The sequence below is a fragment of the Syngnathus typhle genome, linkage group LG4 (assembly GCF_033458585.1).
Source record: "Syngnathus typhle isolate RoL2023-S1 ecotype Sweden linkage group LG4, RoL_Styp_1.0, whole genome shotgun sequence".
Lineage (NCBI taxonomy): Eukaryota > Metazoa > Chordata > Actinopteri > Syngnathiformes > Syngnathidae > Syngnathus > Syngnathus typhle.
This window is the reverse complement of record NC_083741.1, coordinates 10165068-10185047: the sequence shown is the minus strand read 5'-3', so window position 1 is coordinate 10185047 and position 19980 is coordinate 10165068. Positions and strand designations below refer to the sequence as shown.

The 19980-nt window shown below is 51.6% G+C and overlaps 3 protein-coding genes across 7 annotated transcripts in view; 2 read left to right on the top strand and 1 right to left on the bottom strand.

Annotated features, from left to right (window-relative positions):
* The window catches only part of coro2ba (coronin, actin binding protein, 2Ba), a 53970-nt gene extending 50708 nt beyond the window's left edge, over positions 1–3262 (top strand). For all 3 annotated transcript variants that reach the window (XM_061276254.1, XM_061276253.1, XM_061276252.1), the window contains 4 exons: positions 172–284; positions 386–476; positions 568–707; positions 1699–3262. In XM_061276254.1, coding sequence (XP_061132238.1) covers positions 172–284; positions 386–476; positions 568–707; positions 1699–1833 — 479 coding nt within the window. In that variant the 3' untranslated portion in view covers positions 1834–3262. The remainder of the gene's footprint in view (positions 1–171; positions 285–385; positions 477–567; positions 708–1698) is intronic.
* A 181-nt stretch (positions 3263–3443) lies between these two features.
* On the bottom strand, positions 3444–8531 carry anp32a (acidic (leucine-rich) nuclear phosphoprotein 32 family, member A). 3 transcript variants are annotated; one of them, XM_061276255.1, is made up of 7 exons: positions 8361–8530; positions 6444–6593; positions 6254–6376; positions 5087–5285; positions 4896–5011; positions 4632–4692; positions 3444–4508 (listed from the first exon to the last, which is right to left on the bottom strand). In XM_061276255.1, exons 1-7 carry the CDS (start codon positions 8412–8414, stop codon positions 4426–4428), a joined length of 786 nt encoding a protein of 261 aa, XP_061132239.1. In that variant the 5' UTR covers positions 8415–8530; the 3' UTR covers positions 3444–4425. The 3 variants fall into 3 exon arrangements, with proteins under 3 accessions (XP_061132239.1, XP_061132240.1, XP_061132241.1); XM_061276256.1 differs by having other exon boundaries at positions 4896–4993; positions 8361–8529; XM_061276257.1 differs by lacking the exon at positions 3444–4508 and having other exon boundaries at positions 4633–4692; positions 4896–5013; positions 8361–8531.
* A 1936-nt stretch (positions 8532–10467) lies between these two features.
* LOC133152775 (proline-rich proteoglycan 2-like) overlaps positions 10468–19980 on the top strand; it is a 16732-nt gene continuing 7219 nt past the window's right edge. Inside the window, exons 1-5 of the mRNA XM_061276672.1 lie at positions 10468–10498; positions 12469–12475; positions 14760–14941; positions 15433–15497; positions 16008–16219. Coding sequence (XP_061132656.1) covers positions 10468–10498; positions 12469–12475; positions 14760–14941; positions 15433–15497; positions 16008–16219 — 497 coding nt within the window. The remainder of the gene's footprint in view (positions 10499–12468; positions 12476–14759; positions 14942–15432; positions 15498–16007; positions 16220–19980) is intronic.

The window sequence follows — 19980 nt, the reverse complement described above, 5'->3', positions numbered from 1 at the left end:
TTTAAAAAAACTTCCATCTACGTACTTCGTAAAAAAAAAAAAAAGTGATCTTGTAAAGTAAGATCAGATTTTTGATTACTTTGATCAAAAAGTAATGAAAGATAAAGAGTCACGTCAAACTAAACCCCAATTTGTCCAGTTCTGCTTTCACCTTGTCACTCTTCATTCCAGGGGTGATGCCAAAGCATGGTCTGGATGTGGGAGCTTGCGAAGTGTTCCGCTTCTACAAACTAGTCACCCTGAAGGGCTTGATAGAGCCGATTTCAATGATTGTACCAAGAAGGGTCCGTGAGAAATCCAAGGATCATCGTTTCCGAACCCTCTGCAATAATAGCGATTTTCAAATGAATTCACTCCAAACTGATTTGATGTATCTGTCTTACAGTCAGACACATACCAAGAAGATATTTACCCAATGACGGCGGGAACGGAACCTGCACTCTCAGCTACAGAGTGGCTCAGTGGCATCAACAGAGGTAAGGAACACTTTAAAGCAGATCTAAAACCCAGAGATGACACTGTTTATCAATGTTCTGAGTTTGTGATCTATGACATCTCTGCAAACAGACCCCGTCTTAATGTCCCTGAAGGATGGTTACCACCGACCAAACAAGTTAGTGTTCAAGGCCCCAGTAAAGGAAAAGAAAAACGTGGTCGTGAATGGCATCGACTTGCTTGAAAACATACCACCCAGGACAGAAAATGAGGTAGAGGATAATTCCCAGATTCCCAAATAGGCATGTGAAATGACTTTAACCCTGTTTTTGTCTTAATACAGTGCTTCTCATTTATTTCCCGTTACACCCCGCCACACACATACTGAACATGCACTACAAAATGAGAGCTTAGTCTCAGAAAATAAAACCAAATACCAAATAAAACTGCGTACAAAGTACAAACAAGCATGTTAAAGGTAACGTCTATAAGACCATCTCCAAGCAGCTTATGTTCCTGGGACTACAGCTGCACACATTACTCGTAATTAAATTGATGGTAAGACAGAACAACCTCAGAAGAAATTAAAGGTGAACATCAAGTTACATCAGCGTCAGATCACAGTAGCCTTTGTATGTGAACTTCATGGGAGATGACTAAGGAGGACACTGTTGAATATAAATCATGACCAAAAAAAAAGCCAAACTGCAAGCTGACAAGCCGCAAAACGTCCGGAAGAACGTCTTATGGACTAAAGAGACATGAAAGGAACTTTTATGCAAAAACTACCAGCTCTATGTTCATAAATGCAAAACTAAAGAATACTAAGAAAAGAACATTGTTCCTACTTTGAAACATGCTCGGAGGCTGCTTCATCTGGCACAAGATGTTTTGGGACTGTGCATGATACAATGAAATCGCAAGACTATAAAGGACGAAAAAATGAGCTGCACCGTCAAAAAGCTGGGTCCCAGGCGCATGACATTAGTACTGCAACAGGACAAAGCCTCAAAACACAGCCATAAACATCCACTACGAACAAAAAACTTTTATGGAAGGAGAAGAAATGTGTCTGCAGAAAACACCATCCAAACCTGAGACAATTGGAGCAATTTGCTCAGGAAGAATTTGCTGTATTGGTATTGACCATGCTTGTTTGACAATTTATCTTCCAGATAATTCTGTTAAACTGCGATTTCCATTGTAATATAATTATCATGAACCGTCCTAATTTGCCATCTCTTTCTTCTCTTTCCTATGTAGCTCCTGCAGATGTTCTTTCGGCAGCAGGATGAGTTGCGAAGGCTGAGGGAGGAGTTGAGCACCAAGGATGTGCGAATACGCCAACTGGAGCTGGAACTCAACAATATGAAGAATTTGAGCCCCAACAACATTTGACCTCTGACAAAGCCGCCTGCTTTGCCTCTAGTTTGGACCTCCAAAAAGCTTTGGAGCGTTCCTCCATATTTGACCTTGTAACTCCTGCTGCCCTGCCTCACTGAACAATATTTTTTTATTATGGTACCTTAATCTTGTAATAAAGGCAAATATGTTACACAACAGAGTAGGGGTGATTGATTGCCACACTGAGGGAAAGATCGCAATCAGTAAAATGTTATTTTACTTATGAATTTATTGGATTGGTAAAGGTGATGAATTAGTGCCCAATTTTCTTCCATTCGTTAAGACTTTTCTCTTGCTTGCAGCCAGTAGGTTCCAAGTGCTAACAAGCCATTTTGTATTATCGCAGCCAAATTGGTGAACTAAATGCAATTGATGCATATTTTTCATCAAGGCCTTAAACAATACTGCAGCTTGTCTGCAGGGAGCTACAACATCATCTCAAAATGGCCGACATGTACTTGTGTCTATTACTTCTTCCCAACACTGACACGACTGTTCAAATACGAGGCGAGTCAGTGGGTACCTTTGTTTTGTTAGGGAACTTTTGTTGAAACTTATGTATTTGGTTTCAGGGCTAATTACTATTTATTTGTTGCTTTTCTTTTCTCTCATATTGTTTATGACGGTGACAAGGCAAGTAATGATTGTGACAATTGATTTTGCTGAATGTTTACATGTAAATGGTGCAGGATTGTTGTGGAAGTGGCCCTTTAATGGTTTTTGACAATGACACCATAACTGCAGACAAGGTAGATATGTATATAGGTAGGTATTATATTCTCAAAACTAATTCCTTTAGTTGTTAACTACAGTGTATCACGGTTACTATAAACCATGTTGACTACAAGTAAATGTCTAATTTTGCTCTGCCTCTAATAGTAAAAAGACATCTATGCTAACTTTAAACCACATGTTGTAAAAAGCTTATATAGTGTTTTCCTCTTTTGACTGAATAATAGCCATAAAACTACTATTTGTTTTTTCTTGGCAATTATTAAACATTTTCAAACCGATCCTGTCATTCATGGTTATAGAAAGAGGAAAAGTTACATTGGTTACAGTATATGTGTAACACGAATGAAATGTGAACCTCCAATGTGGTTTAGTAAAGGTTGATTCTTCTTCCCAGTCTGTAACTTTGAGCACTTCTTGTGTCAATGATTGTTTTTGCATTGCAGAATCCTATCGGTTTTCGAAACTCGCATTATTTTAGGCTGGAGTATAAACTCAAACATTCATGTACAATTATCCAAATTTAAACATTTTTTTAGTGTTGAATAAGTCTAACTATTGCATAATCCAGTGAGATCCAACACAAGAGCTAAATAATACACCGCATTACATTCTAAATGAGTAGGTCTCAATCAGTGTGTCACAAAACTGATCAGTGTTATCTTTTATTAAACCTCATTTAATTGTACAAGGGGTCGACTGTAATTTGCTATGTAGCCTGTTACCCCTGAAGAGGTGAATGAATGAATGGGAGTATAAGACACGGTGACATTAACATTATACAGGCTGCATGTTCATTAAATTTAGAGATGAGGAAGAAATTGAGCATGTTTGGGGGGCAGGAAAAAAAAATAAAAAATCAAAGCACCAAATATAAATAAACGGCTTTTATTGTTGTAAATGGGAAGAGGACAAACAATTTGAAAGGGTATTGAAGGCCGATTTGACCAGGTTGTGTGTTGTAATAATTTGAATACTGTAAGAGAGGTTAAGTTCGCTGCACATAGAAGCAGTTTTAACATTCACAGACAAACCAGACTTTGGCTGTACTCCCAGCACATTTCCAAATAGTGTCGAATAGTTTGTCACAGACAAGAATATGGACATGCACAGAGATAATTCTGATTATGAATTATTCACCTTTCTGGCGAGATTAGGTTTAAAAAGTGGTGTTAAACTCCAAGAGGTTTCACACTGCCCGTTCTGAGTGAAGTAGAATACATCATTCACATCTTACATTGTATGGGTTCAGATCAGTTATATGCTCAATGTCTGCTGCTATCAGTGAGAATACAAAAAAATAGATTTGGTCAATATTTACAAGAACACGTAATATCCGAACTATGAAAGCTTAGGTTTTGACAAGGGTCGACTGATGCTATTATTTAAATACCTCAGAGGGTCACCCTCAGCACATGGTTAATGTCAGGATAGCATAGTACACATGGTTTATTTCTATGAAATAAAGTATACTCTAAGTCAAAAATAAGACAAGGGGACAGATTACTGGATGGGATCCCGGCTCACATATCTGAAACTACGACTCAGAACTAGGCATGCGTTTTCTGTTGCTTTAAAATGGAGGTCTTAAAATACATATGTATTCACAAACGGGTCTCATACAAAGAGTGAGAAAACACCCCAGGTAACTCTTAAAACGTTTATCCTTGCCAAGCTTATAAAATATGTGTTTGCAAAGTAGTTAAAAGTGGACTGGAAAGATCTTCAAAGGTGCAGTGCTTGTGACAAAAGGGCAAAGAACCAAAGCTCTCCTTCTGACGGGAGAATCACTTGGTTACCGGGAAGAGACTGGGACACACAAGTTCAAGCAGACCTGCAAGTTCAAATGACACCTCAATCATCATCGTCATCGTCGTCGTCGTCATCTTCTCCTTCTTCATTCACTTCTCGTTTTCTTTTCTGACCCCGGTCTTGTTCTATTGCAACAACAGTCAAATTGTTTATAATGCCAGAAGACATTTAACAGTTTTTCCTCTTTCATTCAAAGAGCAATTCTGCTTTTTGTTGTTGTTCTTTTTTTGTCAGTCAATCCTACTTACGCTCTTCTGCTTCCTCCTCATCATCTACTTCTTTGTCATTCAGGTCCTCCTCATCTTCCTCCTGATGATCAGATTGTCTTAATTAAAATAGAACCCCCTTTTTCGTACAAGCAAGGACTTTAAATAGAACTTTGATACATTCAAGATTTCATCATAGCATGCACAGCAGAAACACCACACTGACTATATTTTGCTGGTGATCTAAAAGCAGCTATAAGAAAAATAAATTGATTAAAAATGTTTCAATGATAATTCAAGTCTGACTTCTCCACTCAGCCCAGCCTCTTCATTCTCCTCATCGTCATCTGCCTCATCTTCCTCTTCTTCTCCTGATGGTGCATCGTCATCAAGATCCTCTTCATCTGGGTAAAAACCAAGGGCTCTCAACAAAATGCACACGTATGTATCGGTCAGTCCCGTAGAATTGCTTGAATGGAAATGTGTGTCAAACATACCATCCTCCTCTTCATAGCTGCATTCCCAGCCTTCTGCGTAGAGCTCGGCGTCAGAATCCGGCGCCTCTTTGTCGTTTTTGTCGAATCCGTCTAGATAGGTGAGCTGTGGTAGTAGCTTGAAAACGCTGTCTCTGTACTCGCTCAGGTTTGTCACCTCACACGTGAACAGCTCAAGACTTCTCAGGGTCCCCAGATCTTTCTGTCAGAAGGACGAGTCTTACCAATGGTGGAGCATGTATGGAACAGTATATGATGTGATTAAAGGGAGTACTTATAGGTAATATTGACTTCTTTGGTTTAGATGCAAATAGTTGGGTGTTTAAAGTATCTGCTCATCAAGTAATTTTCAGTAACAAAAACTAAAAAAATATCTACAACTGAAAAAATACTTTAATGCAATAAAATAAAAATGATCGTGCTTGAAAAAAAAAAATCACTAACTAGGGATTCATATCTAATTATACATGGGCATTAACCTGCTTATGCCACGGTCCCTTGCCAACAAAAATAATAAATGAAACAACCACTTCAAGTTCAAACATTTTGTAGTCAATATAGAAAGTTTTATGAGAAAAAGATGATTGTGTCAGGTTTGCTCGTATAATCTAACAACTAAGTTTCTAGTTTATTATTATTATCAGGATAGCATAGTACACATGGTTTATTTATTTCTAGTCTCACTATGTCATCTGCAAACATTATAGACACTCCTGTCTGATCTCATCTATCAACTCAGCCACATTGGGTGTGCAGCCAGTACATTCGTGCCGGTCCCAAGGCCGGATAAATCCGGAGGACTGTGTCAGAAAGGGAATCTAATGTAAAACAAGCTATTCATTGCATAAGAAACTTGCTTGGGGTCCTACGCAAACATGGAAGCTATAAAAAATGATGGAATTTGATTTAATAAATTTCCAGGTCTGGAATTTTTTTGCAGGATGGAAGCTATTGAAGGATGTATATTATCAGCAAAGAATGCAATTTCCTGAGCCAATCAGTTTGAACACCATGCTATAATTCCCATGCATGCGTAGGAACCCAGAAAGTTTCTCTGGCAATGATTTGGCAGCGAAGATGTCAGAAGCTCCAGAGCATAAGAACCACTTTGAAGTGACGTGGGAAGCATTTTCTGACAAAACAGTCAGATTTCCGCCATGTTTAACTCACCAGTGGTTCAATGGTGCTGAGGTCTTTAATCCAGTTGCCGCCTAAATTGAGATGAGTGAGGTTGGGACATTTCTCGACCAACACTTCCAAGCCTCCGGAAATCTCATTATCGCTGAGTTCAAGCTGTGCATGATTCCAACAATCAGAACAATACACACTCTTAACAGGTTATTTACTCTCCAAAACCTACCTTTTTGAGTTTTTTTAACTTCGGTAAGTGGGCGACCGAAGTCAGTCCAACTCTCACTGTGCTCAGGAATTCCAGCTCCTGAAATTCCTCTGTTAGCCCCTCGATTTTGCCATCATTGGAGCGACAGTCGTCAAGAATAAGCTCTTTGACCTACAGTGCAAACAAATTCAAGTCTGACTATCACTTGTAAAGCCAAAATGGTTGGAGTAAAATGAATAACATTAGGCTCAAGCACAATCATCCTCACAAATGATACAAGGGAGTGCACTATGCAGTATCAATTAATGCCACATACCATAGTTTAACCACTTTAATAGCTAATTGCGGAGCCCCACCCCAAACTTTAATGCTGGGACGGGCGAACGTTTGTGCTCAAGCGCAACATTTTATTTTTATTACCTAAACATGAGGTTTAAACAGAACTAAAATATATATTGCGTATATCTGATTCATTTTTTATTTCACTTTTATTTACCCAGGCAAACAATTAAGAACAAGTTCTTATTTACAACTGCAGCCTGACTATATATAAAGTGGTTTGTTTTCATACAAACAATTATTTATATAAAAACGCAAATGTGTGTTAAAACGCATGTTTTATTTACAATAAATCAAATATAAAAACTACAAATACAAAAGGACAATTAACCATTTTAAACAGCAAGATACAGATTAAAGACTAAATACTTTTGTATGCAATTTTTCAAGAACGTGTATACTTCGCTGACTCTTTTAGTATTATTTTTACAAGCTTATAAAGTACAGTACAGAATTGAATTGAGCGGATGGATATTCGCGCAAGTGCTGGGACCTTCCAATGTGACACCAATCAGCATCGAGAACCGGAACGTAGACCTGCATAATATTATTCCGCTGCAGATAGTCTTCTCGCGAAGATCATTTAACGTTACGTAAATTATATATTTATTTGCTTATGCCTAAAATATGTCAATTTTATTTGCTGTACTGAGCAGGGACGCGTGTGAACTACGAAGAGGCGACGTTTGTCCGAAAAAACGTAGCCAAAAATCCTAGTCCTTAGGGTCATTTGTTAGTAGGAGGGGCAACTAAGACGGATTACGCCGCTGCCAGGCGAGCGTTCCTTCCTGTTGTATACGACAAACAAACGCAGATAGGATCGATGGGCGCTCATAGGTTGTTATTTATAACTAGGTATTATAAAGTTGTTCGTTGTTTCGTGTCGAATAAACGCGGCGTTCAAGTGTTTCAAAGTACCTTTGTACTATAGTAAAATGGCGGCGTGTGTCCTACTTCTGGAAACAACCATGCGCCGGTGCACGATGCGTTTTCGATGGATGGTACGACGTAATCGAAACGGCACGACAGCTTCAAAGGAGTAACCCACACCAGCATTTAATGCGTGCGAACGTCAATGTCGCCATATTGTACCACTGGGTGGAGGCGAGTTCGTAAAGGCTGTTTGTTGGCGCTGCTCGACAGCACGCCTCACCATTGCAATAGTACAGTTAAGTATTGAGCGGTGCTAACGAGGGGTAACTGGGTGGAGCTGGACAGCTGCACCTCTCGGATTTGGGATTGATTCATCGTTACTTCGCCACATTGCTCCGAATTTGTTGATATTGCCTAAAGGGCAGCGCAGATGCATCATGTCAATATTATACGGGGGGACGAACGAATAGGAGCGCCCCACGGATCAAAAGTTATTATGGCTTCTCTCGCCGCTTGCCTTGTTTACGGCCACACACGGGAGATGGAATTGACGCGGCGGCAGCACCTGTCACTTGTCAACATGTTCGCACCGACGCAGCAGGACGTTCGCATCTTCCTCCGACTTGACAAACTTTGCACCTCTCACTCTCCACCACGCCAAGAATGCACACTAAAGGTTTCATCGTCCGGTTAGAAGCGAAAGCGATGGTCCGTATGTTCACTTACGTCCGACGGAGTACGGTTCCGCAGTTCCAGGTGAATTCTCTTCTTCATCTCCATCCTAGCTTAGCGTGCCCTTTGATACACACTTTTAATAATTACCTCGAATGCTCCTGGCACCTTCAGAGCAAGGCTGTTGCAGTTCATTCAAACTTGATCCGCTAAGGTGGGCGGGGCGCAAGCATGGGATTGTCGTCACTGACGACCAATGAGAGGCGCTGAATTTAGGGCGAGCTGATCTACATACGCGCGAACCAATGGAATCCCGCCTCCATCGAACTGGGAGGGGTTTTGTTGTGGACTGATGGATGTTTGAAGTTCATTCTTTTACTCCAGTTGCACTGTGAAGTGACCTCCCAAGTGACAGTTCTGCAAAAAAACATTTTAATGCAGTAAGCACCACAAAATATTAAAACAATGCTGAGTCAAACATCAACCTATATGACATGGAACTAAGATGCACCCCACTGGTACAACACTGACAACTACTGGATTATAGAAATGAATGTTTTGTATATTCTTTAAAAGAAAACAATAATTTGTTCTACCACTTAATTAGGGTCACATAAATATGAGCTCGTAACCAGAAAACCAGGGTACTGGTCACCAGCTAACCGCCGGGCATAAAACCAGTCGCAAGCATGCCTTTGGACGAGTTATCAATTGGCCTAAAGTACAGTTTGTTTGTTTTAAATATTACATAGTACACACAGTAGGGCCCAACCTAACAAATCTCAAAATACTCAATCAAAAAAGACAGATTTAAAACTAAAAACAATCAATGAATCAAATCATTTAGAAAAGGCCTCTTAAAAGGGACGGTTTTGAGTCTTAAAAGCATCCAAGTCTGTTGGACCCCGAGGTTGTCGGGGACTAGTGAATGGGGCAGTCATTTTCATGAGCCTCTCAGATATGCACACTCCCAAATTTCTTGCCCATATACTGTCTTTGTATTCTGGTATAATTACAGCGGCAAGAGCATGTGGGGTTTCATAATGTAGTTTCTCGATGAAAACACTAGAGGGCGCGGTTTTCCTGTTGTGCTGTGCGACGGCCGTAACGCGTTTATTCTTTTTTTTTTGGTGGGGGCAAAACACCCAGTGAAATCCCATGCGTGCTTAAGAGGAACATGCCAACTTTGCACGGAGCTATGAACCCCTCAACAATGAGGCAGCTGTCATGACTTATACACCCGAATGTCCTCAATATTTGTCATTCAAATATGGCAGGTCCTCAATATTTCCATTCAAGTCACTTTATAATCAACAAAATGCACACTTCGAAGGCGAGCACTCCGGCATTTTCTCACACTCGCAGAAAACATGCATGTTAGGTGAGTTGAAGACTGCAATTGCCCACAGATCTGAACGGTTGGTTGTCTATGTGCACCACCTCAAAGTCAGCTGGGTTAGGCCAAAGGGGCACTCCTCAAATTATGGACTGTCTTTCATTCATGATGTACTGCGTGTCCAATTTAAGGTTCAGGGTCCACGTTCGGAAGAAGCTGTCGTTAAAAATAGCAACACTTAAATGTACTGACTTAATGAATTATTTGGATTTAACAATGACTAAAATCAACTGACTTATACAGCAGCAAGGCTGAACAATTACTGAGTAAATTCCACTCCATTGAATCGAGCTCTCCTAGGACTGCAGTAGCTTTTTGTATGCACCTGCAGAAGATGATGGACCACAAGAGGGTGATATGAATCAAGAAGACACATCCACTTCTACGCTCCGAGGTGGAATGCTGACCAGGCTATGGAAAGATTACAAAGAATGAGAACATAAAAATCACAATGGTGTCTTTTTAATATCTGTTGTTTGACATAAAAGTATACTAATCAGGCGCTATGATAAGTGTTTCAAGTTATGGAAACACAAAGCTATGAATCTGTTTCTAGTCTCTGTTTAATCTAATTTTGAAAACATACAATCATTGTGAAAATGTCATCCACCCTGAACCATTCCCTCATCAGAATAGAACTTGGCTACAAAAATGCTCATGTCTGATAAATGAAAAAATGTTCCTTGAAAGACTCCACTTTCTTCTCTCAAGAATCCACTTTGGTCACTGCCATCAAAAAGAAACCAGGGTGCACGCGTAAGAACGATGGCAGCCCTGACAGAATACGTCGTGAACCGTCAGCTTCTGAAGACATTCATTATTCATCATAATTGATTTTGTCAGGTTGGAGACCGTTCCTTGTAATGCAACACCCATCTAGGGACAGGAGGATGCTAAACACACACTAATCTCGCCCATCATCATACATCCCCAACAAGTTGCTTCCTGGTCACATGGCTTCTTTGGAAATGGTCACAATGTCAGTATACAACCACCGATAGACACAATGTACACACTATTTAATGCAGTGGGTTTTTGTTTTCACAATTATCATGATTAAATGTCCCCATATATCCCCCAAGAGCCTTTTTATTCAATCATGCAGTTGTTAAGCTAACAAGACAACAAATAAGAGTGAGGAAACAAAAAAATGATTGCATGAATCTTATGTAGATCATGGTGGAGCACTCAGCCCTGTGAGGCAATTAAATTTTAATGATGCCGCTTTCTTCAGCTCAACTGGAGCTAGTTGGATGTTATAGACACTCTCATGCTTACGGTCATCGCCTAGCTTTTTCACTGGCATGCAACACTAAACATTCTATAAAATATGATCTAATAAAAGGATGTGTGGGAAAGTAAGGTTTCTGATTTAACTCTTGAGCTTTTGGAAAATTGGACTGGTTGGAAAAAACAAGAAGAAACTTCTTAAATGTTTCACTGTAATCATAGAAAGAGAGGGATCAAGTCTGATACGCATAAACGTTTATTTTTGTTTTTTTTTATTGAAATTTGAAGACCTCTGGTCAACTATTTACCTGTGACGTGATCCATATCCGACTACATTTCAAAAGAACACCTGTTTTACGGCAGTGTGACATGCACAGATAGATTTCAATGTGATTCATGGAAGTCAGCCAGCTCTATAGTAATGACTATTTTTACATTTTTATCAGGTTTTTTTTTACTCACTTCTTTCATATTTCTCAGATCAGAATAGAAATTTGCAAAACAGTACTTATGCGCATTTCGATGGATGGATGGATGGATGGATGGATGGATGGATGGATGAATGGATGGAGAGAGAGAGACAGAGAGAGAGCGTGCGATATAGATAGAGAGAGAGAGAGAGAGACAGACAGACAGACAGACAGACAGACAGACAGACAGACAGATAGATAGATAGATAGATAGATAGATAGATAGATAGATAGATAGAGAGAGAGAGAGAGAGAGAGAGAGAGAGAGAGAGAGAGAGAGAGAGAGAGAGATAGATAGATAGATAGATAGATAGATAGATAGATAGATAGATAGATAGATAGATAGATAGATAGATAGATAGATAGATAGATAGATAGATAGATAGATAGATAGATAGATAGATAGATAGATAGATAGATAGATAGATAGATAGATAGATAGATAGATAGATAGATAGATAGATAGATAGATAGATAGATAGATAGATAGATAGATAGATAGATAGATAGATAGATGTTGTGCAAAAGAAACACAAACACCGCTGGCAGTGCTTGATAGAATTAAAATCATTGGGATACATAATTACACAGTATGCTGCTCTGCAGCAGAGTACTGATGTTAATTATGAGATAACAGAGCATTTGACACAGATCTGATTATCTCAAGTATGCACACAAAAGCAACAAATAAAATGAGATGATTTCCAAGTGGGATTTTTAAGAACATTTTCATTAGCATCTCTATTTATCATATCACTTACTTACATACTATACAAAATTCCAATCCCTACTGCTCTGTCTCTATAAATACAGTAGATTCAAATACATGTTACAAGATGAATCCTTTTTTTTCCTGTCCTTGCACAGCCCAATGTAGCACACACGCCCAAAAATCCCTGGCGCAGCCAAAGACCTACATAGAGTAGTCTATTTGAGCTTCACAAGACCCCTAAAACAAGCTTTGCCCACTGGATTAAATGATGCATAATTTAATCAACTCAGTTTAGAGTTGTTTGCAAAACCCATTGCAATCACTTGTGTATCTTTTTTTCTTCTCTGTTTGCAGTGTTGTGGTAAGTGTGGTAAATTCAGACCAACCAACTGAAAACCTGTTGACTATATTCAACAACATTACTAACCGTCTTAATCATCCTCTTCAAATATAATAATAATAAGAATCTGAGAATCTGTTGACCAAATGGATCAAGTTCAGTCTGCAATTGTTTTGTGTTACAGGATTGTTTGGTTGATTTTTTAGGTGAGTAATTATTTCGATGGTTAGGGGAGAGACAAGATGGAAGCTGCTTGTTTGTAATGGTGTGCCATGATTTGATGATTTGAGTGAGTTGAGGTAAACGTTGTCCTGAGCACTCTGTCTTATTTTGTCAAAGCACCTCTTTAATAATAAGGAGATCTTTGTCATGCCTCGTCCCCTGTTTTGGTTATGTGTCATCGTTTCTGTGTCCGTGTGCTCGCCCCTCCCTTCCTGTGTGCCCTTGTTTGGAGTGATCACACGCACCTGCCTCTCGTTACCTATGTTGTATTTAAGTTCTGTTTGAGTGTCACTCCCTGTCGGAGCATTGTGTGAGTAACACGTGGACAATGCCTGTCTCACGGTCACGGTTGGTTTTTGTTCCTGTCTTTTGTGTCACCATTTAGTCCGTTAGTCTTGTTAGTCTGTTGGCTAGTCACGTCAGTTTGCCTTGTCTTTTTGAGTTTGTTGCAATAAACCTTGGTCCAAGCAGCACGTGGTCGCCCTGCTCCATCTTCCACTCTCGGTCCGTGACAGAATGCTCCGACCAACACAGCGACCAGCGCTTGGACCCCCTCCACCACCAGCTTCCGTTGCCAAAGCCACAGCCACAGCCCAAGCCACAGCCCAAGCCACAGCCCAAGCCACAGCCCAAGCCACAGCCCAAGCCACAGCCCAAGCCACAGCCCAAGCCACAGCTCAAGCCACAGCCCAAGCCACAGCCCAAGCCACCGCCGAGCGAAGCCACCGCCGAGCGAAGCCACAGCCGAGCCAAGCCACAGCCGAGCCAAGCCACAGCCGAGCCAAGCCAAGCCAAGCCACAGCCGAGCCAAGCCACAGCCGAGCCGAGCCACAGCCGAGCCGAGCCAAGCCACAGCCGAGCCAAGCCACAGCCGAGCCAAGCCAAGCCACAGCCGAGCCAAGCCACAGCCGAGCCACAGCCGAGCCACAGCCAAGCCAAGCCCAAGCCCAAGCCCAAGCCCAAGCCCAAGCCCCAAGCCCCAAGCCCCAAGCCCCAAGCCCCAAGCCCAAGCCCAAGCCCCAAGCCCAAGCCCAAGCCCAAGCCCAAGCCCAAGCCCAAGCCCAAGCCCAAGCCCAAGCCCAAGCCCAAGCCCAAGCCCAAGCCCAAGCCCAAGCCCAAGCCCAAGCCCAAGCCCAAGCCCAAACCCAAGCCCAAACCCAAACCCAAACCCAAGCCCAAGCCCAAACCCAAGCCCAAACCCAAGCCCAAACCCAAGCCCAAACCCAAACCCAAGCCCAAGCCCAAGCCCAAGCCCCAAGCCCCAAGCCCAAACCCCAAGCCCCAAGCCCAAGCCCCAAGCCCAAGCCCAAGCCCAAGCCCCAAGCCCCAAGCCCCAAGCCCCAAGCCCCAAGCCCCAAGCCCCAAGCCCCAAGCCCCAAGCCCCAAGCCCCAAGCCCCAAGCCCCAAGCCCCAAGCCCAAGCCCCAAGCCCAAGCCCAAGCCCAAGCCCAAGCCCAAGCCCAAGCCCAAGCCCAAGCCCCAAGCCCCAAGCCCCAAGCCCCAAGCCCCAAGCCCCAAGCCCCAAGCCCCAAGCCCCAAGCCCCAAGCCCTAAGCCCTAAGCCCTAAGCCCCAAGCCTTAAGCCCCAAGCCTTAAGCCCCAAGCCTTAAGCCCCAAGCCTTAAGCCTTAAGCCTTAAGCCTTAAGCCTTAAGCCTTAAGCCTTAAGCCTTAAGCCTTAAGCCCCAAGCCCCCCCAAGCCCCCGAGCCCCAAGCCCCCCCAAGCCCCCGAGCCCCAAGCCCCCCCAAGCCCCCGAGCCCCAAGCCCCCCCAAGCCCCAAGCCCCAAGCCCCCCCAAGCCCCCCCAAGCCCCCCCAAGCCCCCCCAAGCCCCCCCAAGCCCCCCCCAGCCCCCCCAAGCCCCCCCAAGCCCCCCCCAGCCCCCCCCAGCCCCCCCCAGCCCCCCCCAGCCCCCCCAGCCCCCCCCAGCCCCCCCAGCCCCCCCCAGCCCCCCCAGCCCCCCCCAGCCCCCCCAGCCCCCCCCAGCCCCCCCAGCCCCCCCAGCCCCCCCCAGCCCCCCCAGCCCCCCCCAGCCCCCCCAGCCCCTTAAGCCCCAAGCCCCAAGCCCCCCAAGCCCCAAGCCCCAAGCCCCAAGCCCCAAGCCCCAAGCCCCCCCAGCCCCTTAAGCCCCAAGCCCCCTCAGCCCCCTCAGCCCCCCCAGCGCCCTCAGCCCCCTCAGCCCCCCCAGCGCCCTCAGCCCCCTCAGCCCCCCCAGCCCCCCCAGCGCCCTCAGCCCCCCCAGCGCCCCCAGCGCCCTCAAGGCCCTCAAGGCCCCTCAAGGCCCCTCAAGGCCCCTCAAGCCCCCCCAGCGCCCCCAGCGCCCTCAAGGCCCTCAAGGCCCCTCAAGGCCCCTCAAGGCCCCTCAAGCCCCCTCAAGCCCCCCCAGCGCCCCCAGCCCCCTCAAGGCCCTCAAGGCCCCTCAAGCCCCCCCAGCGCCCCCAGCCCCCTCAAGGCCCTCAAGGCCCCTCAAGCCCCCCCAGCGCCCCCAGCCCCCTCAAGGCCCTCAAGGCCCCTCAAGCCCCCCCAGCGCCCCCAGCCCCCTCAAGGCCCTCAAGGCCCCTCAAGCCCCCCCAGCGCCCCCAGCGCCCTCAAGGCCCTCAAGGCCCCCCAAGCCCCCCCAGCGCCCTCAAGGCCCTCAAGGCCCCCCAAGCCCCCCCAGCGCCCCCAGCGCCCTCAAGGCCCTCAAGGCCCCCCAGCCCCCCCAGCGCCCCCAGCGCCCTCAAGGCCCTCAAGGCCCCCCAGCGCCCCCAGCGCCCTCAAGGCCCTCAAGGCCCTCAAGGCCCCCAAGGCCCCCAAGGCCCCCAAGGCCCCCAGCGCCCTCAAGGCCCCCAAGGCCCCCAAGGCCCCCAAGGCCCCCAAGGCCCCCAAGGCCCCCAAGGCCCCCAAGGCCCCCCAGCCCCCCCAGCGCCCCCAGCGCCCCCAAGGCCCTCAAGGCCCCCCCAGCCCCCCCAGCGCCCCCAGCGCCCTCAAGGCCCTCAAGGCCCCCAAGCCCCCCCAGCGCCCCCAGCGCCCTCAAGGCCCCCCAGCGCCCCCAGCGCCCTCAAGGCCCCCCAGCCCCCCCAGCGCCCCCAGCGCCCTCAAGGCCCTCAAGGCCCCCCAGCGCCCCCAGCGCCCCCAGCGCCCTCAAGGCCCCCCAGCGCCCCCAGCGCCCCCAGCGCCCTCAAGGCCCTCAAGGCCCTCAAGGCCCTCAAGGCCCCCCAGCGCCCCCAGCGCCCCCAAGGCCCCCAAGGCCCCCAAGGCCCCCAAGGCCCCCAAGGCCCCCAAGGCCCCCAAGGCCCCCAAGGCCCCCAAGGCCCCCAAGGCCCCCAAGGCCCCCAAGGCCCCCAAGGCCCCCAAGGCCCCCAGCGCCCCCAGCGCCCCCAGCGCCCTCAGCGCCCTCAGCGCCCCCAAGGCCCCCAAGGCCCCCAGCGCCCCCAGCGCCCCCAGCGCCCCCAGCGCCCCCAGCGCCCCCAGCGCCCCCAGCGCCCCCAGCGCCCCCAGCGCCCTCAGCGCCCCCAAGGCCCTCAGCGCCCCTCAGCGCCCCTCAGCGCCCCTCAGCGCCCCTCAAGGCCCTCAAGGCCCTCAAGGCCCTCAAGGCCCCCAGCGCCCCCAGCGCCCCCAGCGCCCCCAGCGCCCTCAGCGCCCCCAAGGCCCCCAAGGCCCCCAAGGCCCCCAAGGCCCCCAAGGCCCCCAAGGCCCCCAGCGCCCCCAGCGCCCCCAGCGCCCCCAGCGCCCCCAGCGCCCCCAGCGCCCCCAGCGCCCCCAGCGCCCCCAGCGCCCCCAGCGCCCCCAGCGCCCCCAGCGCCCTCAGCGCCCTCAGCGCCCCTCAGCGCCCTCAGCGCCCTCAGCGCCCTCAGCGCCCTCAAGGCCCTCAAGGCCCCCCAGCCCCCCCAGCGCCCCCAGCGCCCTCAAGGCCCTCAAGGCCCCCCAGCCCCCCCAGCGCCCCCAGCGCCCTCAAGGCCCTCAAGGCCCCCCAGCGCCCCCAGCGCCCTCAAGGCCCTCAAGGCCCTCAAGGCCCCCAAGGCCCCCAAGGCCCCCAAGGCCCCCCAGCCCCCCCAGCCCCCCCAGCCCCCCCAGCCCCCCCAGCCCCCCCAGCCCCCCCAGCGCCCCCAGCGCCCACAAGGCCCTCAAGGCCCCCCAGCCCCCCCAGCGCCCCCAGCGTCCTCAAGGCCCTCAAGGCCCCCAAGCCCCCCCAGCGCCCCCAGCGCCCTCAAGGCCCCCCAGCGCCCCCAGCGCCCTCAAGGCCCCCCAGCCCCCCCAGCGCCCCCAGCGCCCTCAAGGCCCTCAAGGCCCCCCAGCGCCCCCAGCGCCCCCAGCGCCCTCAAGGCCCCCCAGCGCCCCCAGCGCCCCCAGCGCCCTCAAGGCCCTCAAGGCCCTCAAGGCCCCCCAGCGCCCCCAGCGCCCCCAGCGCCCCCAAGGCCCCCAAGGCCCCCGAGGCCCCCAAGGCCCCCGAGGCCCCCGAGGCCCCCGAAGCCCCCGAGGCCCCCAAGGCCCCCAAGGCCCCCAAGGCCCCCAAGGCCCCCAAGGCCCCCAAGGCCCCCAAGGCCCCCAAGGCCCCCAAGGCCCCCAAGGCCCCCAAGGCCCCCAAGGCCCCCAAGGCCCCCAGCGCCCCCAGCGCCCCCAGCGCCCTCAGCGCCCTCAGCGCCCCCAAGGCCCCCAAGGCCCCCAAGGCCCCCAGCGCCCCCAGCGCCCCCAGCGCCCCCAGCGCCCTCAGCGCCCTCAGCGCCCCCAAGGCCCTCAGCGCCCTCAGCGCCCCTCAGCGCCCTCAGCGCCCTCAGCGCCCCTCAAGGCCCTCAGCGGCCCTCAAGGCCCTCAAGGCCCTCAAGGCCCTCAAGGCCCTCAAGGCCCTCAAGGCCCCCAAGGCCCCCAGCGCCCCCAGCGCCCTCAGCGCCCCCAAGGCCCCCAAGGCCCCCAAGGCCCCCAAGGCCCCCAGCGCCCCCAGCGCCCCCAGCGCCCCCAGCGCCCTCAGCGCCCCCAGCGCCCCCAGCGCCCCCAGCGCCCCCAGCGCCCCCAGCGCCCCCAGCGCCCCCAGCGCCCTCAGCGCCCTCAGCGCCCTCAGCGCCCCCAAGGCCCTCAGCGCCCTCAGCGCCCTCAGCGCCCCTCAAGGCCCTCAAGGCCCTCAAGGCCCTCAAGGCCCTCAAGGCCCTCAAGGCCCTCAAGGCCCTCAAGGCCCTCAAGGCCCTCAAGGCCCTCAAGGCCCTCAAGGCCCTCAAGGCCCTCAAGGCCCTCAAGGGCCTCAAGGGCCTCAAGGGCCTCAAGGGCCTCAAGGGCCTCAAGGGCCTCAAGGGCCTCAGCGCCCTCAGCGCCCTCAGCGCCCTCAGCGCCCTCAGCGCCCTCAGCGCCCTCAGCGCCCTCAGCGCCCTCAGCGCCCTCAGCGCCCCCAGCGCCCCCAGCGCCCCCAGCGCCCCCAGCGCCCCCAGCGCCCCCAGCGCCCCCAGCGCCCTCAGCGCCCCCAGCGCCCCCAGCGCCCCCAGCGCCCTCAGCGCCCTCAGCGCCCTCAGCGCCCTCAGCGCCCTCAGCGCCCTCAGCGCCCTCAGCGCCCTCAGCGCCCTCAGCGCCCTCAGCGCCCTCAAGGCCCTCAGCGCCCTCAGCGCCCTCAGCGCCCTCAAGGCCCTCAGCGCCCCCAAGGCCCTCAAGGCCCTCAGCGCCCCCAAGGCCCTCAAGGCCCTCAGCGCCCCCAAGGCCCTCAAGGCCCTCAGCGCCCCCAAGGCCCTCAAGGCCCTCAGCGCCCCCAAGGCCCTCAAGGCCCTCAGCGCCCCCAAGGCCCTCAAGGCCCTCAAGGCCCTCAGCGCCCTCAAGGCCCTCAAGGCCTCAAGGCCCTCAAGGCCCTCAAGGCCCTCAGCGCCCTCAGCGCCCTCAAGGCCCTCAGCGCCCTCAGCGCCCTCAGCGCCCTCAAGGCCCTCAGCGCCCTCAAGGCCCTCAAGGCCCTCAAGGCCCCAAGGCCCTCAAGGCCCTCAAGGCCCTCAAGGCCCTCAGCGCCCCCAAGGCCCTCAAGGCCCTCAAGGCCCTCAGCGCCCCCAAGGCCCTCAAGGCCCTCAGCGCCCCCAAGGCCCTCAAGGCCCTCAGCGCCCCCAAGGCCCTCAAGGCCCTCAGCGCCCCCAAGGCCCTCAAGGCCCTCAGCGCCCTCAAGCCCCCAAGGCCCTCAGCGCCCCCAAGGCCCTCAGCGCCCCCAAGCCCCTCAAGGCCCCAAGGCCCTCAGCGCCCCCAAGGCCCTCAGCGCCCCCAAGGCCCTCAGCGCCCTCAGCGCCCCCAAGGCCCCCAAGGCCCCAAGGCCCTCAGCGCCCCCAAGGCCCCAAGGCCCTCAGCGCCCCCAAGGCCCTCAGCGCCCTCAGCGCCCTCAGCGCCCTCAGCGCCCCCAAGGCCCCAAGGCCCTCAGCGCCCTCAGCGCCCTCAGCGCCCTCAGCGCCCTCAGCGCCCTCAGCGCCCTCAGCGCCCCCAAGGCCCTCAGCGCCCTCAGCGCCCCCAAGGCCCCAAGGCCCTCAGCGCCCTCAGCGCCCTCAAGGCCCTCAGCGCCCTCAGCGCCCTCAGCGCCCCCAAGGCCCCAAGGCCCTCAGCGCCCTCAGCGCCCTCAGCGCCCTCAGCGCCCTCAAGGCCCTCAGCGCCCTCAGCGCCCTCAAGGCCCTCAAGGCCTCAGCGCCCTCAAGGCCCCAAGGCCCTCAAGGCCCAAGGCCCTCAAGGCCCCAGCCCCAAGCCCCGTCGGCGCGGATGCTACGGCCGCCACAAATCCAGGCGGCGTGGATCCAGCGGCCGACCCTGTCCCGTCGGCGCGGATGCTACGGCCGCCACAAATCCAGGCGGCGTGGATCCAGCGGCTGACCCCCGACCCTGTCCCGACGGCGCGGACGCTGCGGCCGCCACAAATCCAGGCGGCGCGGATCCAGCGGCCGTCATCCAGTCGGTCTTCGGTGGCGTTGCAGGACCTACGGCCGTGGCCAGATTCAAGCCAGCTGCGACGGACCCACGATCGTCCATGGCCCCCACCCCACTGCTGCAGCGCGGGCTGACTCTTGCACAGCACCGCCTTCCAATTGCCACTGATTGCGGTCCGGACTTCAAACTGCCACCAATTGCGGCTCTGACTTTTCAAGTTTCCGCCGAGTGCGGTTCATGTCCCCCAAGTCGCCGCCAGAGTGCGGTTCATGTCCCCCAAGTCGCCGCCAGAGTGCGGTTCATGTCCCCCAAGTCGCCGCCAGAGTGCGGTTCATGTCCCCCAAGTCGCCGCCAGAGTGCGGTTCATGTCCCCCAAGTCGCCGCCAGAGTGCGGTTCATGTCCCCCAAGTCGCCGCCCGAGTGCGGTTCATGTCCCCCAAGTCGCCGCCAGAGTGCGGTT